The sequence below is a fragment of the Ixodes scapularis genome, unplaced genomic scaffold (genome assembly GCF_016920785.2).
Source record: "Ixodes scapularis isolate PalLabHiFi unplaced genomic scaffold, ASM1692078v2 PGA_scaffold10__122_contigs__length_95168666, whole genome shotgun sequence".
In the NCBI taxonomy this organism is placed as follows: Eukaryota; Metazoa; Arthropoda; class Arachnida; order Ixodida; family Ixodidae; genus Ixodes; species Ixodes scapularis.
Window position 1 is genome coordinate 84,720,680 of NW_024609836.1, and position 22,412 is coordinate 84,743,091.

The following is a 22,412-nucleotide window of genomic DNA, read 5'->3' on the forward strand; positions in this document are numbered from 1 at the left end:
AAACTGATTTGAACGATTTGCATTTAAATTCCCACCTTACAAAAATGATTTTATAAAAAATTTAATTCGTTTTCTCTGTTAAGTATAGTTTATTTACAGGTAAACATTTATGTTCGTAAACTACGCGTTATTTTGCCTTTCTCCGAGGATTTGCCCGTTGGATTTACCGAACTAGCAATAAAGCTCAACTAGCCACCAGAATCCAATCCAATCCGCCTACATCGCGATCTTCTCGTCCGATCTGCACCCTTCCACAACAAGGTACAAGGTGACAGCCGTGCCAGCCCGTACTGTCGGAATTCCGAACGCTCTCCAGTTCAGCTGCCCGCCGTGACCGTCGGATCTGACAGACACCAAGCAACCAAGCGGGCGGGTGGGCCATGTCGGACGAGCTGTCCGCCTCGCCGCTCTACTACTGCCAGTTATGCGGGAGCGTGCGGGACTTGCGGCGTTGCGCCCGATGTCACCGTGCCTTCTACTGTTCCAAGGAACACCAGCGTCAACACTGGGCCGCTCACAAGCACGTGTGCAAGGCGGAGCAACTGCCTCCGCCACCACCACCCGTGCCACCCCCAGCGGTGGCACCACCACCCGCCAACGACGTGACGATGGGCTCGGACGACATCGCAGGGATGGCATCCTACGACCCCAATGACCCCGTGAATCAAGCCTGGTGGAAGGACACCCTGTCCTCGCTGGGTCTCGACCAGCCCATCTGCTCGGGCGGAGCTGACGGTGAGGGCCTGAAGAACAACAAAATAGACCGATCTCACCAAGCGTTCGGCGCTCGCGTGATGCCGCCATAACTTTAGTCCACAGCAGGGAACTGGCAGTGCACGAGCAATGCATCCTAGGAGGCCTGCGTCTCCTCCCAGATGTCATCGCTAGTGACAGAGCCGTATATTGGGAGATTCTGGCCAGTAGGTGCGGCGACGAAGGCGCTGGAGAGGAGAAAGGTGGAGGAGAGTGCCGAAGGAGAGAGGGAGGAAGGAGGGAGCAAAGAGGAGATGGGCCGCCATTTTGACGCGACACGCTTTCCCTACAGAGCCACTGTTGAAGCTACGCGTCTGCTACGGGCTGACTTCTTTTTCGCCTAAATAAAGGTTTGCGGTCAGACGTAGAGAAAACTTCATTTGTTAGCTTTTTAACCTACCGAGGAATAACAGTATATAATTTTCTTGCCAGAGTCAGCGATATAAAAGGAAATAACCGAAATTTAGATGCCATTCCCATGCATTCCACTGGGCGAACGAATGGAAATGGCGGCCCTCTCTGCTCAGCCGGAAGTTCACGCCCGTGCGCTCACGCTTCTCACTCTGGGATGCGGACTGATATGCTCACTTGGGGGGAGGCGTTACAGCGGCGAGATCATAAGCTGGCCAAACTCTCCTAATATACGGCTCTGGTTTTGTGTGAATTTTGAAACCAACCGCAAAACTGGTTTTGTGTGAATTTTGAGTGACAGGTTAATCTTCTATGATCTTGTAGAGGGAGAATAGCGACATCTGGGACACACAAAAAAGGGTCCTGTTGAGCGGGGAGTTCCTCCTCCCTCTCTTGTGTTGGTCATAGAGCTATCGGGATGACGTCAGGTAGGCGAGACAGTTACCATCACTACCTGTTAAGGTTCCTAGATGGGCATCACAAGCGAGGCTTTAGCGACATCCACCAGATGCCCTTTGCTAATTGTTTAATTTGTTTTAAAATTTCTTTTAGTGTCTTTTTTAACAAGATGCTGGTGTGTCTGGTGTGATACTGCTCCTTTGAACATGTATAGACCAAAAAATAAGTGCCGAAATTTCGTTGTAGTATCCCTTTAAAACAAGGTCAGATAAGGTGAAAAGAAGCAGAAAAAAATACATCTTGTTTTCTATCAGAAGTGTGCAGCAACGAACGAGGATGCTTGTGGCAATAACACCTTCACATATCATCGCATCTCTTTTACTGGATTTTAGGGTAGACGGAGCATTCTCTCCTGTTGTGACATTATGAAAATGGTCGTAGTCACTATAACCGAGAAGGACATTGTTAATTCTTGTTTGTGCACTTACCGCGTCGAGCTTCTTGAAGAGGCACACAATAACTTGGTGCCCTCCTCGCCCATTTTCAATCGCAAAGAAACAACAAAGGGACTAAAAAAGGGAATATAGCTTGCCCCCCCCCCCCCCCCCCCCCCCCCCCCCCAGATCTATCTTTTTTTTTTTTTTTTTTAAATACCGATTTGGATTTTTTGACATTGTTGTTGGGGTCTAAAAAAAATTAATTGATTCAAATAGATTCAGGGGCTTGGTGTTGTGAAGAAGGGTTTAGGGAACTGAAGGTGTGCCAAGCCTCCCTTTGCGCTGGTCAATGCACGTGACGGTGGGACTGCGCTCAACTTTACCGAAATAAAACCCCTTTTTTTTTGTGTGTGGGGGGGGGGGGGGGGGGGGGGGGTTGTGAAAAAAATGTTAAAGATTACAACGAATCCGTTACGTAAATATGTAAAGAAATTGGTTTACAGTCACTCCAGCAAATATGTAATTATTCCGTTACTAAATTACTAAATAGGAAGTAAATGTAAGGGATTACAAGTAATTTCGTTACTTGTAAGGGATTACGTATGAGTCTGGTGTAAGATACTCTAGGTAATGACGCACAGCACTGCAAACGCTGTGTTTCCGGCCCCCAGAACGGGCTATCACTATCTGCTTACCAAAGAGTCATGTGCTGGCGCAGAGTCATGTGCTGGTCCTGGTGCATTTGATCTCACCAAGGCAAGGAGAGGACTTTATCTGGCGGCTGCGACGTGTGCGGTGTCCACATCTACTATATAATGGATGCTTCTGCAAAGACTCGAATATCCGTAAAAATTGGTGATGTGAAGAAACGTGGAAACTCTTTTCAGGAGCAAACTACCAGCCACAACAGACATAAAAAATTGCAACAAAAAAAAAAGCATACTGATTAGCAAAATAGTTACCTAAAACTTTACTTATAGTGAAAATAAACACATGGTTCCAATTAGAAACTTGCCGAGTGTCATCGAGAACTCCCGAATCAGTCAATTTCAGGACTGCTCGAAGCGCAGGGTTTGCTGAAGTTGCCACTCATGCAGCAGGCGCAAGGCTGGCTATGTGAAACCATGGCTCACACTTTTATTCCCGTTTTCACGTTGGCTTCGAAGCTTAACGAATTTTATTTCCATAATCTCACTGAGGTAGTCCAGTATTTCAATCCAGCTTTGAAAGTGGTCCAACGTCGGCTTGTCACCTCCTCGCAGCAGCCGGCGAAGACGTCACGAGCAGGCAGCCCACGGCCAACTGGATCCAGCAGATGTGCCGCAACGTGGTGCACGACCTTAATCAGTACGGCATCTGCGTCATCGACAACTTCCTCGGCTCGGAGCGGGGCTCGGCCGTGCTGGACGAGGTCAAGTTGCTCTATGGCAGTGGTGTGTTCCGCGACGGACAGCTCGTGAGCCAGAGGGAGGGGTCGCAGCGGATCATCCGCGGCGACCGCATCGTCTGGGTGGACGGCACGGAGCCCCGCTGCCCCTACATCGGGTTCCTCGTGCGGACCCTGGACTCTATCATCACCCGCTGTTGCCGGATGCAGGGTGCCGGACTGCTGGCGCAATACCAGATCAACCAGAGGACAAAGGTGCTGCACGCGTGAAGCAACATGTGGATCAAATCAGGGTCCACGATACTTTGTTTTCTTTTAAGGCTGCTTCACATACTTGTGACTGCTTACAACCGTGTGCCTTAAAACCTTTTCAAATTTATTACGACGAGAAAATACACTGGTGTTATCTATTGGGTAGCTGCGGAACACTTGCAGTTACCTTATATTTCCTTTGATTTTCACGCACCATTCTTTCTTTTCTGTCTTGAAAAACTCTTGACAATGTTATGAATGACCATATCTCATAGATAGTGCATACGTTTGATGTCACGAATACTGTGAAACCTTTGCTCTAGTGAAACACAGTTCCATTGTCACCTTGTAGATGGCGCCAGCGTGCCATCGACGAGTTCGCAAGAAATCGCAAGAACTCGGTCCTAAGTAAATGCAAGTGTGTGAACGGGCCTTTAGTTTTCAGGCTTGAGCAGCATGATTGGTGCCGACCAGGGGTGGTCCAGTTACGCCATTTGCGCCCATTTGATAAATTCAATCCAAGTTATGTTTCCGGCTGCGTGGCATTGTTTTAAAAAAATTTTACCAACTGCTCTAATGCAGTGCAGTTTGAACGGTTTTATTGGCATTTCGAGGTGCACCACTGAAGAATAACAGGCAATAGAAAATATATTTTCCTGCATGCGCATGTTTAGAAGTGTCACACTGTTTGGTATGACACATAGTTCCCATTTTGTTAGTGTGCTCAGTTGGGACTGCTTTGTTACAAATTGTTTCTTTTTGTCAAATTATGTGAATTGTTGATCGTCCTATTCGTTAAAACGGCTGTGCATTAGGGAGCCCAAAATATTTCTTTTGATTTCCTGTGCACTACACTGGATTTTCGGGTGCTTGCTAGCAATCACGACCGAGAAAGAACAAAGCAGATCAGACGTTGAATGTTTACACTGTGAGAAGTAGTCTGGAAGCATCATCATAAATGTTTGTCAGAAACCATTTGGTCTTTAGGAGTTGAGGCCCAGAAATTGCCGACTTGCGTGTCACGCGAGAAAACTTTGTATAGTGCCAATTTATCCCTTATTATCTAGAGGGTTCCATCGGTACTCTACATTGGCTCTTCTATTTTGATAGTAAGCATGCTTACATCACTCCTGCTAACCTTTGTTTACTAGCACTAATGAAAACAAAGCTCACATTTAACTAAGTTCATGGCACAGCTTTAAAGCCCCAAAGGGCAATTTAGCTGGTACAGTAGATCTGCTAACTTTTAGTTTTTTCTGCTGTGGTAATTACATTAATATATGCAAATATCACTTCTAGGGAACTGAATTGCTCCCAAGTTATGTGTATGTTACTCCAAAGCTGCTCCAAATGAGATTTTTTCTTATACAAAGATGCTCCAAAACAATATTTTTTTGCTCCAATCTCAAAACTGGCTGGACCACCGCTGGCCTGCGCATCTAGGCAAACAAAACCAACATACTTCAAAGACATGATCTAGGCATCATACCCAAAGCAAGTGCTTCTTGCCCCTTTGGCTTGAATGACATGGTAGGAACAGATTGATTCCAAACGTAAAGATGGCATGTTTAACCAGAATCAGCATACTGGCAAAACTAATGTCTGAAATTCGACAGAGTTGTCGTTACCCAACTGAGGGCACTGAGCTATTTTTCGTCTGTTGTTCGGGATACTGTTATGGCGGTCTAGTGATTAAAATTTATGTCTGACCAGAGTTCAAATCCTGGCTCCGCCGTTTATAAAGGGGGTCGGTGGCCGAGTGGGCTAGCGCACACCAGCTCGGAGCACGTGGAGCGAAAGCTCGTGCTGCAGAACCCAGGGATCCTGGGCTCAATCCCCACCCCTGCTCGTCTCTATCTTGATGAGCATCGTGTATCGGCGTGCAGTTGTGTATCACTACTGCGTGGTGCACGTTAAAGACCCCAGGCTAGCGGTTGTACTGCACTGGCTACATTGCTCATCTACAGCTGGGAGACTCGTCGCCCGTTTAGGCAGACTAAGTTTGGTTTGTATAGACATACCCACAGCACCAATGAATGTGAGTTGCAACGAAGCATTCTGATCAGTGTGGTGTGGTCTCCTTGGCAGGCCATGATTGCCTGCTATCCCGGGAATGGCACTCACTACGTGAAGCATGTGGATAACCCCAACCAGGACGGGCGCTGCATCACAAGCATTTACTATCTCAACAAAGGTTGGGACGTCAAGGTGAGACGTCGCTCGCTGGGCTGGCTTCTTCCGGCCCTCCTATCCGTGACTCTGATGACTTGAAAAGTCATTGAAAACATTTTACAAGAAAAATTCCTTGCAAAAGAAATGTATGATTTATTTAACGAGGGTTTGTCAGCGCAGGCACAAAATAGACGGAGACAACACTCAAAAGAGAAGCAACGAAAAACTCTTTCAATTTCAACGAGAGTGTTGAGGTTGTCTTATCTCCTCCGTATTGTTTTGAGTATCATTTTTTCGACATATTTTTTGTGTAAATGTTTCATTCCCACGTCACTATGAACAAAGTTATTTGCTGATTCAACGACGACTGAAGAGACAGCAGAGAAACGCGAGGGACATTTATGATTCCGTATTACTGCGGGACAAGGAGCTTGTGTTGAGATAAGACTGCAAGTTACCGCGGCAACCAGGTGTTGCTTCATTTGTTTCCATGGTAACTTGCAGTTGTGTCTCTACGCGAGCGCCTGCATCACGGTCTGTAAAACGAGAAAACCGTAACACAAAAAATGTAGCGACGCAAGCCCCTCTTTTCTCGTTTTAGAATAAATATTATATAGACATTGCACGTCCTTGCTTCGCATTGCGCTGGCGCCTCCTCATCTTCGGACCCCCGCCGCCGCAATGACCGTTTTCAACGAACAGGTGCAGGGTGGACTTCTGCGCATGTTCCCGTCGGGACAGGAGAGCCAAGTGGCGTGCATCGAGCCCCTCTTCGACCGCATGCTTTTCTTCTGGTCAGACCGCAGGAACCCTCACGAGGTGCTGCCTTCCTTTGCCGTACGGTCAGTGCCCACCTCTCATCAACCGTCTTTGGCCGCCTTGGGCCAAGTGTGAACCCATCCAACCCCAGCAGACGCAGTGTTACTCTAGTCCAGGGGTGGCCAAACTGCGGCTCTTTGCTGGTCCAAATGCGGCTCGTGGATTCCTTGTAAGGGGACCCCCCCCCCCCCCCCCTCGCCCCTTTCCGCGTTTCCTTAGGAAAAAAAAAAAAAAAGAAAGGATTTCAGAATAAAGCACACCGCAGCTTGCAGTTTGGCAGCCCCTTGTACTCCCATACGTACAGTCTTGCAGCCTTGTGCCCCAAACGTACAGTCAGACTCTGAACAAAAGTTAAGTTTGCCCCCCCCCCCCCCCCCCCCCCCCCACGGCCCTGAGAAGCTCCGTGGTTTTGTTTGCGGCTCTTAGGCCAGGCCAGCCTGGCCACCCCTGCTCTAGTCGCTGACGGGATAGGAACGGGAGGGAGGTCTTTCCGTTGTCTGCTGCTGGCGTGAGCACTCGATACCTTCGATAACACTTGGGCGTCTCGTAAGCTTCCAGCGTGCATGCGAGGCGAAAGCGTGGGGGAAGGCTACGAGCGCATGCTGGAGGTGGGGCATTCGAAAGACACGCCCCGCTGCTCTCACTCTGTCGGTGACTTTGAACATACTCACTTCTGAAACATACCGTAAATGCCTCACAACAGCGGACCTCTTGCAAAGTTCTTGTCTGCTAGCCAGACCTTTCCGTCAACTACTCACCGATTAGCAGTTTTATGCTTTAGAAGAGAAGTGAAACATAATATTCCGAAATTTCCTTTTCGGGACATTAGAGTAAGCGTAATGAGCCTGTTGTAAAATGTACTGTGCATGCAGGGTCACTGTCCTTTCTGCAGAGGCACGAATTTGATTGCCTGTGGCAAATGCATGTTCCTAAAAATTGAGCAATTTTTAGAAAAAAGTGTATTCTTACTAACAACACCCTAAAGTATTTCAAAGGCTGTTCTAGCACCGAGTCACAACGAGGGCGGCTAGTGATTATAATGATGACAATGAAGTCTGTCCCTTTACAGCGGAATTACCACGGCCGAGTTCCTCTAGTGACACTCGTCCTAGGCGACCGCAATGCGGTAAAAGCTAATCACAGTGTAGGAATTGCCTAACTGAGACGCGATCTGATGCAGGTTTGCCATCACGGTGTGGTACTTCGACTCTGAGGAACGGAAGAATGCAGTCTCCCAGTATCAGAGAGAACGTGAGTGGTCCCACAACAACGTTCCAGACGCGACGAGTCTTAATCTAGACAGTCGGTGCTTACGTTTTGATTGCAGGAAAAGCGGCAAGCCACAACTACCAGCAGCAGACGGACACATTGCACCCTTTCATCTTTGGGAACTTTCAGCAGTGACGCGCCGCAAAGCGACTGTGTCGTGTGCCTCCGAGAGGACGACGCTCTGCGATGTTGTCTTCATTGCGAGGCCATCCTGGTTCTTCAAGAACGTGTGCCGCTTGTCGTCAAAAGCGCCACGCACGGCGTTGCATGCAACGGCAGACAACCAGTGCCAAAGATGTCTCAAACCTTTGCCAACAAAGTGGCAGACAGGAATTGCTCCTGGAACTTGTACGCAATGTGCTGCCCTCATCTTTTTTGTGCCGTAGGAAAACAAGGGACTCGAAAATCCAGCTCTGCAAATCGTGTCAAATAATTCTTTTGTACCCTCGATGACCCAAGCCAGTGCGGCAGACCTGTTTGGTTCCTTTAGTTTCACCTCAAGAGTGAGAGTATCGAAGAGGTGTAATGTCTGTGTTATACCCCTTTTGAACTCCTCTGTGGGTGCAAATGTGGAAAGGGAGTATAAGCTCATTTTTCACCCCTTTTTTACTATAATTTTTTCCCGTTGTGTGACAACACTTTTGTGGCGTCACATATGTATAGGTCAAGTTTGGAGTACTTAACAGTGTTTTTATTTCGGTCATGAACGAAGCAGCAACCTGTAGATATTATGTAGCAGTAAAGCCCAGCAGGATATTACAATGCATTTAATTTTAAAGTAGTTTCGAATCAGTGTTTTTCCTAAGTGTACTGACATGAGAGATCAAATGACACCACTAAAGTGGACATCTGCAAAGAGAAGTTTTGTTTTTTTTTCTTTCTGGCTAAAGCAGCTCTGCTACAAGTCATTTTAAAACTCGTTTGCCTTACTTATGCACCACAACTCTTCACCGACTTGCAAGTTATTGCCACTCGCTGTGCAGAGGCCGTATTATGAAGCTGCCTCCGGTTTGATAGTCTGCAGGTCACAGTTGAAGTATCTCTGAAGACTTAGTTTTGTCAGTGATACAAATTTTCAAACTTTCAGTCGGTAATATTAGCTGGATAAAAAGGTTGTAAATAAAGCATATTCTTTTATGGCCTGGAGTCTCCAAAAGCTTGTTCCTTGCAGCATTATTTCAAAGGAATTGTGATGTGCTCAAGCATTAATTTTGACAAATATGATGAAAAGATGCCAAGGCCTGTCAGTTTAGCTTGCTCCCTTTTAATCCTCTTGACAAAATGCAATATGGCGTGCAAGTTCGTCTGCTCCCTGCGCACCTCGTGCGTTTGTTTACCACCCAGACGCGCTACCCCAGATCTCAACCAATGACTGCGCGTTTGTCCGTCTCATCGTCGCGCGTTCCCTGCGCATTATCTATGTTGCCCTTTGAATGGCGCGCTCCTCCTTACGTGCTGATTCCCTAAGGACACTTTTTGGAACACTTGCCCGCTGTATAGCGGCATGTTGTGCAAGTTTTTTTTTTTTTTAGACGGATGTCTGGGGATACACTACCTGCTATGTGTGCATTTGTCAAAAAAACTATGGATTGCTCTGGTGTAAAAGATTGCATGCTACTTAATCAAGCAAAACAGCAGGTGTCTTCAAAACAACTTTATGGTTTCAAGTCAGCATAGCCGGACGGTAAGAACTTTTGAACTTAAAATTGGACGGAATTTCGAGCCAGGGAATTTAAATTACCATACTTTCCAGGCTATAGTCCATACGCGGTGCGTAGTCCGCAGAGGCAAATGTGAAGTAAAAGATAAAAGCTTTTGCTTAGATAGTTTGCACGCTGTGCATAATCTGAACGTAAAAATTATCATGCACAGCTCACCTTGTATCATACATGAATCAACATTAATGTACTCTGTTATTCATAAAATCCTTTGCATCCTGTCACAATGAACGATCAAGAAAAAAAAAATCCTGGTATAGTTTGGACTGAGTAAAATTTTCAGGTTTAATCATGTCTACTCTGGAAAATACGGTATATGTTCATCAAGGAACCAGCTTTTGGGGAGACTCTACTGCTTTGGAGATCTCATGTTTAAGTCCGCTTGCGCATGTTTCAACCCACCTAAAGCACCGTTCACACACTTGGAACCGAGTAGGTCCAAGAGAGTCAAGACCAGTTTCTTGTGATGGTGTAGAACCTGCTCCACTGTAACGCATCCGGTCCTATGCCGTCGCAAGAGGCTTGAAGGAACACTGAACCAACTGAACCCCCCCCCCCCCCCCCCCCACATTTTTTTATCAGTAGTTTACTATGGGGGTGTCAGAAAACTACCCAATCAATATTTTGCTACAGGTCACAACATATATTTTGAAAAAGTAAAAAGACACAATTGCTCAAAACCTAAAGTGGACTTGGGAGGAAGAAGAAATATACAGGGTGATACAAGGAGATGCCAGGCTCTTTAAATGGACCGGAAAATTTGGTTTCTTAACCTATCGCGCTACGACTTTGTGCAGCGTTGCCCACAGATGGTGCATTTTTTTTTGTAAAATTCGCAAAGAGCGAACTTGCTTGAGGAAAAAGTAAAGAAAGAAAAAGGCTTAGCTCCTATGGAAACGCAGCGAAGCCACCGGTCTGCAAACAACACTGCGCCGTTTTGCACAGGAGACAAGAGATGGCGCAAGCGGTCGCGACGCCAACTGCCGCCAACGAACGAGCAGACAACGCCGAGAGCCGGCGTATTTAGCAGACGAGGAACTGCAGTTCTTTGTTGTTACCATGCCTGTTTTTGTTTCTGCAACTGTCGCCACCTGCGGAACGCACGCGGCTTTTGAGTCTAAAAGATTGTCTGCTAAAGACGCTGGCTCTCGGCTCCGTATGCTCGTTCGTTGCGCCATCTCTTGTCTCCCGTGCGCAACGGCGCCGTGTCGTTTGAAGACCGGTGGCTTTGCTGCGTTTTCATAGGAGCTAAGCCTTTTTCTTTCTTTACTTTTTCCTCAGGTAAGTTCACTCTTTGCAAATTTTACAAAAAAAATTCACCATCTGTGGGCAACGCTGCACAAAGTCGTAGCGCGATAGGTTAAGAAACCAAATTTTCCGGTCGATTTAAAGGGCCTGACATCTCCTTGTATCACCCTGTAGAGGAAGAGCAAGATACCAAAAGTAACGTGGCTGTGCAACTTTTTTTTTTTTAGTCAATGGACCCACGACCTTGATTGTCTTTGGCGGTTTGTCTAAAACATAAAAAGCGGCACGTGACCACGGAGAAGAGAGTGAGCGTGACTCAAACCAGCCAGGTTTCGGGAGGAAAGGGGCTCTCATATGTCGTGTACAAATACAAATTGGCGAGCATAAATACTCTGTCAGTGTCCCTTTAAAAATCGGTCTTGCAACGTTTGTTGTAAGTGAATGGCGCTTAAAAAACAAACTGGGCAATCTGTGGTTGTTTTTCTTCTGTTGGCTTCCAGTCAGGGGAAAGTCGCTACCAGAAATAATAAATAACAGCATAAAAATAAAAAGAAACAAACGCGTGATGCTCTGTGAACGCAAAGTTTTTATTCTATACAAGTCTGACAAGTCAAGTCTAGCCAAGTCGTGGACGTGTGGCGCCATCTCGAGAGACGCGGAGCAGATGACTAGCAGACGACAAACGACGCCCTTCCGCTGTTTCCGCGCTCACTTCCGGTTATGCGAGAAGAGGGTGTGTGTTGGTGTTTTTTATTCGTCTGGATGTGTAGCTAGTTTTTAATCCCCCTTAATCGTAATGGATAGTCAAGGTAAAAAAGTAATTATATGCGACAACGGTACAGGGGTAAGTCCCTCTTCGAAACATATGCTCGCTTTCGGCGCTACCGCCGGTTCTGCTCGTCGATGGGCCTCCGTTTGACAGCGGGCCGGTGTACCCCAGCTCCCAAGATGGAGGCCCTCTTTCCGTTTGGAGTGCCGATGTTTGTGTTTACCTTTCGCAGTTCGTCAAATGCGGATATGCGGGATCAAATTTTCCGGCTTTCACATTCCCGTCGCTCGTGGGAAGGCCCATCCTACGAGCCGCCCACAAAATAGGCGACATCGAGATAAAGGTAAGCCCGGTATTTCGGTCACGAATCGACTGTCGCTATCTGTCCAACCCGTCACCTCTGAATCGAACCAAATTTCTGCTTTATTGCTTATTATATTGCTATCTCCGAAGTGCCTATATCTGTTTGAGCTGGTTCTACTAATCCTGATCGTAACCGGTGACGAAATTTGTGCCTGGAACCTGAGCATACCTGATATTTCCGGTGATATCACCCGTCGCCTTCCTTTGTAGGGCGTTTGCTTAGTCATAGCCAGAGTTGCGTCGATTAAAGTGCTCTTGGCGTCCTCTAAACCTCGTGTGAGTGTCTAATTTGTCCGGAATTTTTTATGTTCATGCCCCAAGGACACAAGTACGGAGTCCTACGTAAGTGATTTACTCGTATGCGACGAGGAATATCGAAAGCACCGTTCGTTGAAAGCACTGCAACCCAAAACTGAGCGAACACCAAAACTGCACAATGCGTTTTTTCTTTTTATCTTTTTTTAATGAGATGCAGATTTGTCGTTTTGGTTTGCTGCCCAGACCATGTCTCTGGGCCATTGCACTCTCGTTCCTACAGTTACAACGTTTGGACAATCCATGACCGTTTAAGGTAGCAGGGGGTAATGAAATTGAAATATATTTTCTACTTCACTGAACATGTGGGCATGGCGCATTATTGGGAGGCAATGACTTGCACAAACGTTGCTGTATCGCGTGCTAGCACATACGAGCATGCATTAATTATGCATGCCATTTGTCGTGCCTGATTGTTGTCCTCACGAATGAGGCTGAGTCTTTGCTTTGTTTGGTTGCCTTTTTGTATCTCCTATGTCTCCACAGTAAGAGGTATTTCTGCAAGTAAAAATGTTCTCTTATCTTCTAAAAAGAGTCGTAAAAATCATAATCCTACGTACTTTGCATGCATGGATTATTATAAGGTGTATTGCAGAACTTATTTTTGCTTAGCTCGTAGATCCGTTATCGAACAAGTCAGCCTCCGAGGTATTAACCCTCGCGTATTGTCACATATATGAGGCATTTGAAATATATTGAATAACTAAATGTGCATGGGCAAACAACCTAAGAGGAAACTAGCAATATGTGTGGTATTTTCTTTCCAAATCTAGCTGGCATGTAACACTTAACGGAACACCGAAAAGGCCAAATCCAGCTCTATTCACAACTTCGAGCAATGGTCGTTCCGCAGTGTAACAATTGCACCGTCACACTGCTATAGATTATCTCATCATATAAAGATGTTTGCTTACACCTTCCTGACACAAACAAATTGTGGAGGCTTTAAACTTGCTCATATCGAACAAAATTAGGATTACTTGCTACGCGTCGTCAATCTAGCCTCGTGCTGCGGATCTGCGTCACTGGTCCAGACGATGGCCATTTCGATAAGTGCCGGCGCATCCCCTATAGGTCGTAAAAATTACAAATGGCAAACAAATTCTGTCTTAGAAATGTCCCGGACGCGTCATTTTCGAAGGGGCCGGTCTTAAGAGAAGAGCGACCTCTCCCGCAGGACGTGATGGTGGGCGACGAGGCGTCGAAGCTGCGGTCGATGCTGGAGGTGGAGTACCCGATGGAGAACGGTATAGTGCGCAACTGGGATGACATGTGCCTGGTGTGGGACTACACCTTCGGGGAGCAGAAGCTGAACATCGATCCCGGGGAGTGCAAGGTGCTGCTCACCGAGCCTCCCATGAACCCGCTCAAGAACCGCGAGCGCATGATCGAGGTCATGTTCGAACGCTACCAGTTCGACAGTGCCTACATCGCCATCCAGGCCGTGCTCACCCTCTACGCGCAGGGTGGGTGTAAAGCCCTCAATGTGTTTTTGTCGGTTTACGAGTAGCATCTAATGTGTCGGAGCACAAGCCACATGCCTCGGAAGCTATTGGCGGCGCAGCACCGAAGTGACCGGGCCTCAGAAGTGAATAGTGGCAGAGCACCCACTCGGGGCATGTCTCGCGCATTTGCAGAACAATGATTGGTGTGCTTTAAAGCTTCTTGGGACGTGTGAAAACTCACTGGTGCTATTTACCAGGTAGCTGTGGAACACTCACTTTCCATATATTTCATATTTCTTTATCGTGCACCATTCTTTCTTGGCTCGAAAAAAGCAATGTTATAGATACACTTGATCTCACGAATATGTACACTCTTCAGTGAAATGCAGTTCCAGAATTGCCTCATAGATGGCACCAGCTTGCCAGTGTGTTCCCTCGTCGTAAAAGTTGCAAGGAAACGCGAGTGCGTAAACGGGCCTTCTGGCCGTAGCGTAGTGCCCGCACAAACGTGGAGGATGTTTGCACCACACTATACTCAATGTCATCTATTTCGTGCTACGTTGTCAAAGCAAGTTGCGCAAACACGTGCAAGTGAGGCACAAAAGACAAAGCCATGCACACTTGTGGCAGTGCGGGACTGCTGAACAGTGAAAGCTATGCTAGCCTCGAGGGTGTATCGCAAAATAGTTCATGCAGAGTATAGCGTCGGCGTGATCCTACGAGTACCGTAACCGCCGGTGACAAAAGTTGCCAACGACGCGGATGTCGACGTATACATGACTACGGTCCCTTTGATTTGCCAGGCCTATACACGGGGGTGGTGGTGGATTCCGGCGACGGCGTGACCCACATCTGCCCGGTCTACGAGGGCTTTGCCCTGAACCACCTGACCCGGCGACTGGACATTGCCGGCCGGGATATCACGCGCTACCTCATCAAGGTGGGGAAGGCCACTGCGTGCTTAGAATGTTTGCTCTCTTTGACGGACATACATTCTTCGCTTACATTTGTCTGCAGTGGAAAGATTCGGGTGCCACAAATTTTCTGCTTGGGTCTAGGGCGGGAGTTTTGTGCACGTCATCTGAGTGAGCCACAGAGTATGTGAAAAAAATCACCCTATTTTTGTTCCTTTACGCTACAATAATGGAGAATATGATTCAGGGTTGATCCCTGAGGATAACGCGAAGGAATGCCACGGGCACCTTTACGAAATGCGCAACAGATACTTCAGGGGACAAAAGAATGGTTAATTGAGAAGAAAGAATGAAATACTATACATGCCCCAACAAGAATTCAACCCCTCAACTTCATGATTGTTAGCTAGACGTTCTGAGCCAATTAGCGGGTAAAAGCTAAGCTAGCAGTCTTTGTCTGTACCGCAATGGTCTACAGACCGTTAGAACGTGAATGCCGGATGTCTGCGTCCAATGTTTGCGCTCGAGCAGTTCGTGGGAAGAAAACAAGATGATGTGCGCACCATTGCATAAAGGACACAGTTTAGAATAACATGAGCTATAACCAAAGAAAAGAAAAAGAAACTGCAATGCCCGTTGCAATTTTTGTAGAATGCCACGGAAGCGCAATCTGTGTTTACCGACGTTATTCGTAAAATCAAGATAAACCTAGCATTTCTTCTCTTTTAAATATCTCGAGGGGGTTTTTGAAAACCCACCTTCTCGTTGCAGCTGCTGCTGCTACGTGGCTATGTGTTCAACCACTCTGCAGACTTTGAGACAGTGCGCATGATCAAGGAGAAGCTCTGCTTCGTCAGCTACAACGTGGAGCAGGACCAGAAGTTGGCCCTCGAGACCACCTTCCTCGTAGAGTCCTACACTGTGAGTGCCGCCTTTTCTAGCCCTGCATTTCTCGGCTTGGGCGTCAATAGCTGCTGGGCGACTGCATGGCTAAGTTGGGTGAAAAGCGTTTGTTGCCTCGTTTGCCAACATCGTTTAGCGAAATCGTTTGTGCGCATACCTTTGTGCTTCCAAGTAGAGACTGGCTGAATGCCCAGACGTCCACCCAGCATTGCCCAAACGTTGCAGCTGCTGGGCGACCGCATGACTGCAAGCCGGGTAGAGAGCGTTTTAGTTGCCTTGTTTGCCGCCATCATTTAGTGAAGTCATTAGTGGGTGACCTCTACTTCAAAGTAGAGCACTGCACGGGCTTGAGCCGTCCCGAAAGTGTGGGTAAGGCGGGTTTTTGTGGGGCCCAGGCCAGGCTCGGGCTTTTGACTGCGGGTCCATGCCAGACCCTTGGCGGGCTCGGATCGAGCTCGGGGCTGCGACCTGAGCCCAATCTAGGCCCGCCAACTAGTGTAAATAGTCGGTCTGGTTTCAACATAGAAATTTATTGTGAAACTAATTCATCTCGCCTTTGTTAAATCCATTCAACTTGGCTACAAAGAAAACACGAGCACAGCTCTACTACGCTTCACATGTTCACAAGTTGTAATACAACTTGCCAAACCCACTGCATAGGCCAAAGGCGCTTGTCTGGCTGAGTCAGTTCCACTGCCCGTGATGCCAACATACTGCTGGTACCCCTCTGTAAGCAGAGTGAGTACGAATTCGCAAGTTTACTCGTGACTGGTATCGGCCGGGTGGGGATATTCAGCAGCGGAGCTACGCAGACGTTTGCCTGCTCAAGTGCAAGAACAAAACACGAGCTCTTCCCACCCAACGTTCTTGGGCGTTTGAGTCCGGTGTTTTTAATCTCGCTTTGTTGCGTTTTGGGGTAGAGTTCTTAAGTTCTAGCTTATTTGAAGAAATCAAAGCGTCAGATACTGATGTAATGTTGCTCGTGGTACCGCTTGTGGACATGACAGTTTTGCGAGAGCATAGCTTCACGTATGCGCAAGCCCCCTGTGCTTCCAACTTGCGCGCATAAATTACGTGTTAGGTACGCACGAAGCCATACGACCTCTCGCTTTAATGCCCCTATGCATAGTTGCGTTCGAGTGCGTTTGACTGCATTGCGGCTGCAAGAAACCAGTCACGTCACGAGCAGAATCCCAGGCCATGCAGGAAAGCCGGCGCTACGGGGATGAACGTGCAACTCTGGCTTTCATAGGGAGCCTATACAGGAACTCTAGGCCTATATAGGCTGTTCAATTCATCTATACCACCTCTTGGGTTTTTTTTTATTTATTAGTCTAATATCACTCTTTGGTGTTGCAATTCAACTAGTCTAGATAAATTCACATGTGTTATTCGTAGCTGACATAATGGAAAAGTTGCGTTCTAGATATTCACCTTCAACGATTGCATTAAGTGCATAAAATTATGTTGCACAATACTTTCATACTCCACGAGGCAAAGTTTTTACAACATGAGATCGGATTTGGGCCTGGGCGGGCCCGGGCCGGGTAACGTTGAAAATTATGGGGCTCGGGCCAGGCCTGGTTTCAAACACCCGGACCGAGCACAGGCGAGCTAATTACCAGGAGGTCGGGCTTGGGCCGGTCTTAGGCTCAAAAATGCGGCTCGTGCAGTGCTCTACCTCAAAGCAAAGCCCGGCCGGACGTTGCCCGCTCGTCAGCATCACAGCTGCCGGACGGCAGCGTGATCGAGCTCGGAAATGGGTGCCTGTGTTGCCTCATTTACAAACGTTGTTTAGCAAAGTCCTTAGCGTGGGACTCTTTGGAGCAGAGCCCGGCCTAACGTCTGTAATTGCAGCTGCCGGACGGGCGCACGATCAAGCTGGGCGGGGAGCGGTTCGAGGCCCCCGAGGCCCTGTTCCAGCCGCACCTGATCAACGTGGAGGGCCTGGGCATGGCGGAGCTGCTCTTCCAGACGATTCAGAGCGCCGACATGGACGTGCGCCCCAAGCTCTACAAGCACATCATCCTGTCCGGGGGGTCCACCATGTATCCCGGTCTGCCGAGCCGCCTTGAGCGAGAGATCAAGCAGCTCTACCTGGAGCGGGTGCTCCGGGGGGACACGGACAAGCTCATGGCGAGTACTGCCTCCTCTTTGGTTCTGTTCGGCCTCCAAGCGGTGTACTGCCGCTGCCGCGTAGCTTCTCGCGACTGCCGACGAGCGTGTGCCTTCCCTTACGACGAGAGAACACGCCGGTGCCATCTGTCGGGTGGAACACCGGGCACTTCTGTATGTTTCCTTTCTTTTTTTTATTGGCTCAAAAAACTTTGGATGACGTTACAAATGGCTGTTTCTCATAGCTGGTACTACGTACATTTAAAGTCGGAAATACCGCAAAATCTTGGCTCTACTGAAATGCAGTTCCGAGATCACTTCATAGATGGTGTTAGCGTGCCAGTGTGTTCTTGCATCGTAGGAGATTGGAAGGACTCCGTCGTAAAGAAGCGAATGTGCGTGAACGGGCCCTTAGACCCTTGCGTCTATCGTGATTTCGTGTGGTGAGCGTAGGTTGAGGTTTTTTTCTATCCGTTAACGGTTGTCGAGAGAACTGTTGCTTTATTACGATGCGGTGCTTGCAACATGTCGCGGACCGGTGTGTTTGACGCATCCTCATTTGTAGTTTCCCGATTTCCACGCGACAACGTCGCATTCGACCCTCGCCATTGTGTGCCGACACTCGCGGTGAAAGAGCAGTGGAGGTGATGTTGGCGGATGCCGATTTCGCTCTCTATTGTTCTCTAACTCGACAGTTTATAGAAGCTTCTGCGACCGAGTTGGAATGCCGCTACGAAGGGAACACTTTTGTTGTTGCCACTTCTGAACCATTCTCGACGCATGGGCGGTATAAGACGCTAGACATGTTTAGCCACTGACGAAGGGAGAATGGCAGGGTGTCCTTCGAAAACCTGGCCCACAGCACGCGCTTTGCGCCTCTCGCCGTGCTTTGCCTACTTGCACGCTCGAGGTGCACGAGACCTTGGAGCGTCGTCGGAGGTAGGAAGTTTGTGTTGGAGGCGGGACGACCGAAGTTCCTCCTTGCCCTTCTCATCTTTTCGGCGACTATAGTCAAAGATGTGGTTCGGGCACCATAATGAGAGCGAAGTCTCTCTCCACGTTGCAGAAATTCAAGATCCGAATTGAGGACCCTCCCCGGCGCAAGGACATGGTGTTCATTGGCGGCGCCGTCCTGGCTGAAGTGATGAAGGACAATCCCAAGTTCTGGATGTCTCGGCAGGAGTACGAGGAGAAGGGAGTGAGGGTGCTCGACAAGCTGCTCACGGGCACCGCCGGCTTCTAGGGTGCCACCCAGGAACGGCCAGAATCCCCTGAAGACGCGCCCTTCGACGGTGCACCGGCCACCCGAACCCGTCAGTCGTCGGCGCCAACCCGTCGACTGCACCAACTCCAGGCGCACTAGAGCTTTCTGTCTGTGCGACTCGCAGTGCAGTCGTCAAAGGTTCGTAACATTCGGGACTGCCTCTTGTGTGCGTCACCTCTTCGGCGTATCGCTCTGGTGTGACAACGCACACCCCGCCGAAGCTGGCGCCTCGAGGCAACACCACCAATACTCCATTTCACTGTACGTTCGGCCGCAGCAGGCTGTACGAGCCACACGGCACGAGACTACGCTTTCTGCGCGTCACGTGCTTCGTTGCGGGTCCCGGAAAGCTCGCACGGCCTTAGATTGGCTCCGACGGCTCCTGTCATCCGCTGTGGTTGGATGTAAGGTGAAACGGGGAATAGAATTATTAAAGCCAGCACACACTAGCATTGCAACGTCGTCGCGGCGAGATGGAGCGCAGATGTGGATTGGACGAAAGTGCCACGTCGGCGTTCGGCTGGGCTTTGTGTTCAATCAGTACTTCGAAGGATGCTCGATGTCGGGTCCGATCGTCGAGCCAGCGACATCCGAACGCGACGACGTTACATGGGGGTAGTGGAGGTTGTTTGCGAGCTTTTATTGTTTGAGGGGGTGTTGGGCGATGTTTCGTCCCGTCGTATTTGATCTGTCGGTGACTGCACAAACTGCGTCTGCGAGCATGCTCGCACCCGCATCCGTGCGCCGCCGAGCCTGCGTATTTTTGTAAAACCGTGCATTCTGTTGTCACCGGCCCAACAACTGTTTGCTGGCAGATTTGGTAGCGGCGGTTGCGGGACTAGACGGCGTTGGATGCGGGTTTCGCATGCATGGCTCGAGAGAAAAAATGACTGGCAACTGCCTCCAGAGTTTTGGCTAGCATTGCTCATGTCGGTTAGCGGGTTTTTGCGGCGGGGATGTCGAAGGGCGTTGCTGGTGCGAGATGAAACGATGGCGTTTCCATCTTGCATTTAAGTCGCGCGGTGGGTTTTTGTGTCGTTCAACGAAGGCCCAGGTGCCCGACTCTTGCCGACACCTTATTCCATTACTTAGTTCGTCTTGGGCCTTGATCCCAATTTACGCCTATTTTTATATAGATATTTTGGGCAACGAATGCCCATAAACCACTTTTGGTTTGGCGGCGTTTTATTGCCGCGTTTTTTTTTTGTCTCCTTTATTTGTTTGGAAAGCTAGAGAATTTTCATTATGCGAAAGGAATTTCGTTTTACCGTTTTCTACACTCGGTAGTTACGACCTCTGTCGATTGCCTTTCTTTGGCCAACTTCTTTTCTTTCTATAGCCGCTAGTTAGTCATTGTTTGATTTTGCGGTGCTTCACGTTGACGTGAAGTCGCTCAAAAGCTCGGTGTGCAATCCGTCTCTTTTTTGTTTTAATTTCAATCTCGTAGTAATGCATATACTGTCTATTGTCCTCAACTACACCAAACTGTACATAACCGCGCCACATTGCACTCTTAGGCGAGGGTCACATTTGCAGGCAAATGAACTACGGTAGGCCGCAAAGTTTCGTGCAAGGAAGCGACGAGAAATAAAAAGAACACCGATGGCACTCGTGTGTCCGCGTTGTCGAGCGACCGTTGTAACATATTGTATTATATAAAGTAACACTAGTAGAGTGATGTGATCACCAGAGCGAAGGTTTGTCCGTCTAGGTGATTGTTGCCCGTTGTTCTAGGCTTCGACATGCTAGAGCGAGTACCGATTTCTGGTCAAACCATTCCTGCGTCGGTTGTGGTTTAGGGCTCCCAGTGTTTGTCGTTAACCACCTTAACTGAATCGATTTGTTGTGTGCGGAGCGCCGAATATTCTTTTCGAAGGGCGTCCCATAAAAATGGACCGGAGTTTTGGGGCCATTTGCGTGTGTACGTTTTTTTTCCCCTTCAATAAATGCCATCTGTCTGAATGACAAACTGCGTGCATCTCTGTTAGCTCGGTGCCTGTGTGAGGGCCACCAAACATACTCAGAGTATCAATCCATTGTTTTAGAATGTCACAAAGGGTATACAGTAAAACCTCGTTATAACAAAATGGGATATAACAAACTAATGGATATAACAAAGCAATCATAATTCCCCTTGCTTGCTAATAGTGAAGAAATGGACATTGGCTATAACAAACTAATGGTTATAACGAAATAATTACGACCACTCCCTCAACTTTGTTATAACGAGGTTTTACTGTATATAGAAGGCTACAGGCTCAGGATTGCAGCTTTGAAACAAAGCGTTTGCAGAACGAGCACTTGCACAAGTGAGGTATCTTTGAAAGCAAGCAAGTGCGGTCTAGCTTGCACTTGTAGCCTTAGCTGCCCCGTTGGCTTGAAGCTGAACAGAAAAGCTGGGCATTCTGTTAATGCGCTTGCTCATGCCAACATTTCCAAGAAGCAGCCACAAGGTGTGTTCCTGCTGGTTGCAACTTGCGCAATACTTTATTCATGGCTCTTTGACAATCTTACAGTTCTCATTAATGGAAGCACACCCATAACCAGCTTTCCTGCACATTCTCGAGTTAGTTAGAATTTTATAGTGCAACACTGAAAGAGATAAATATCTGGAAGGGGTAAAGGGGGGTTGCAGCCCCCTTTACCCCTTCGAGATATTTCGGACTGTTAAAGAAAAGAATACGGGAAAGAGGGCGTGGACGAGCTTATTTTAATCTGAAATTATTTAGGCATATGTATAGCTACTGTCGCTCTTCAGTGCAGAAAAGATCGAGTAGATGGTCATTCTCGAAAACTCGTTGTCAGAAGGCACTACTTGTCACATGCTTAGTGGTTCGGGAAGTTCACAGCTATGTCTTTTCAAACTAAATAACTGTGTCATTGATAAAAAAAAAAAATCTATATCAAGAATTCGCTGGAAGTGTTGTATTCTTGCATATTCAGAGGCTCAGAACTTCGAAACAAGTTTCTCCTACCAAAATGTGTATAGGCTAAAAGAAAGACGTCCCAAGAACGTGAAGCGAAAAAACAAATGTGTATTTTTTAATGACGTGCTGAACTTAAACAATATTAGATATCTTCTCCCATGAGTTAATTTTTTCCTGAACGTGAAAAAACAATACATTATTTTGTATTCTGCAGATGGCAATGATATGAAGTGTCTGTAGTGTTAATTTAAATGCGATACCTCAAACACCTTAGACGAAAAAAAATATCAAGTTTAGGGCATAATTACCCGTAGATACATGTTTGGACATTTCTTCGAAACTTATCTTGAAAAACGATAATCACATCTTAGGACGTCACTTACCTAGGCTATACATAGATCATTCTTAAAATGTTTAACATCTCTACCATAAATAGCTTTGGCTATAGCGTGCTTCAAATATGGCACAAACGACAATCGTAGAAAAACTGTCGTCCTTCCTCGCCCCTTCGGGAATTAATTTCTTTAAAACT

At 47.7% G+C, this 22,412-nt stretch overlaps 2 protein-coding genes across 3 annotated transcripts; both read left to right on the forward strand.

The window, feature by feature from the left end:
* Positions 1-111: 111 nt before the first annotated feature.
* On the forward strand, positions 112-9,059 carry LOC8025124 (prolyl hydroxylase EGLN3). 2 transcript variants are annotated; one of them, XM_029974205.4, is made up of 6 exons: positions 112-735; positions 3,266-3,642; positions 5,728-5,847; positions 6,514-6,653; positions 7,811-7,881; positions 7,958-9,059. In XM_029974205.4, the coding sequence occupies exons 1-6, from the start codon at positions 381-383 to the stop codon at positions 8,032-8,034; spliced, it is 1,140 nt and encodes a 379-aa protein (XP_029830065.3). In that variant the 5' UTR covers positions 112-380; the 3' UTR covers positions 8,035-9,059. The 2 variants fall into 2 exon arrangements, with proteins under 2 accessions (XP_029830065.3, XP_002408108.4); XM_002408064.4 differs by having other exon boundaries at positions 113-735; positions 3,263-3,642.
* A 2,446-nt stretch (positions 9,060-11,505) lies between these two features.
* On the forward strand, positions 11,506-20,922 carry LOC8025123 (actin-related protein 2). Its single transcript, XM_029974204.4, has 7 exons — positions 11,506-11,709; positions 11,867-11,977; positions 13,490-13,778; positions 14,561-14,697; positions 15,443-15,592; positions 17,432-17,710; positions 18,756-20,922. The coding sequence occupies exons 1-7, from the start codon at positions 11,662-11,664 to the stop codon at positions 18,930-18,932; spliced, it is 1,191 nt and encodes a 396-aa protein (XP_029830064.1). The 5' UTR covers positions 11,506-11,661; the 3' UTR covers positions 18,933-20,922.
* Positions 20,923-22,412: the final 1,490 nt, after the last annotated feature.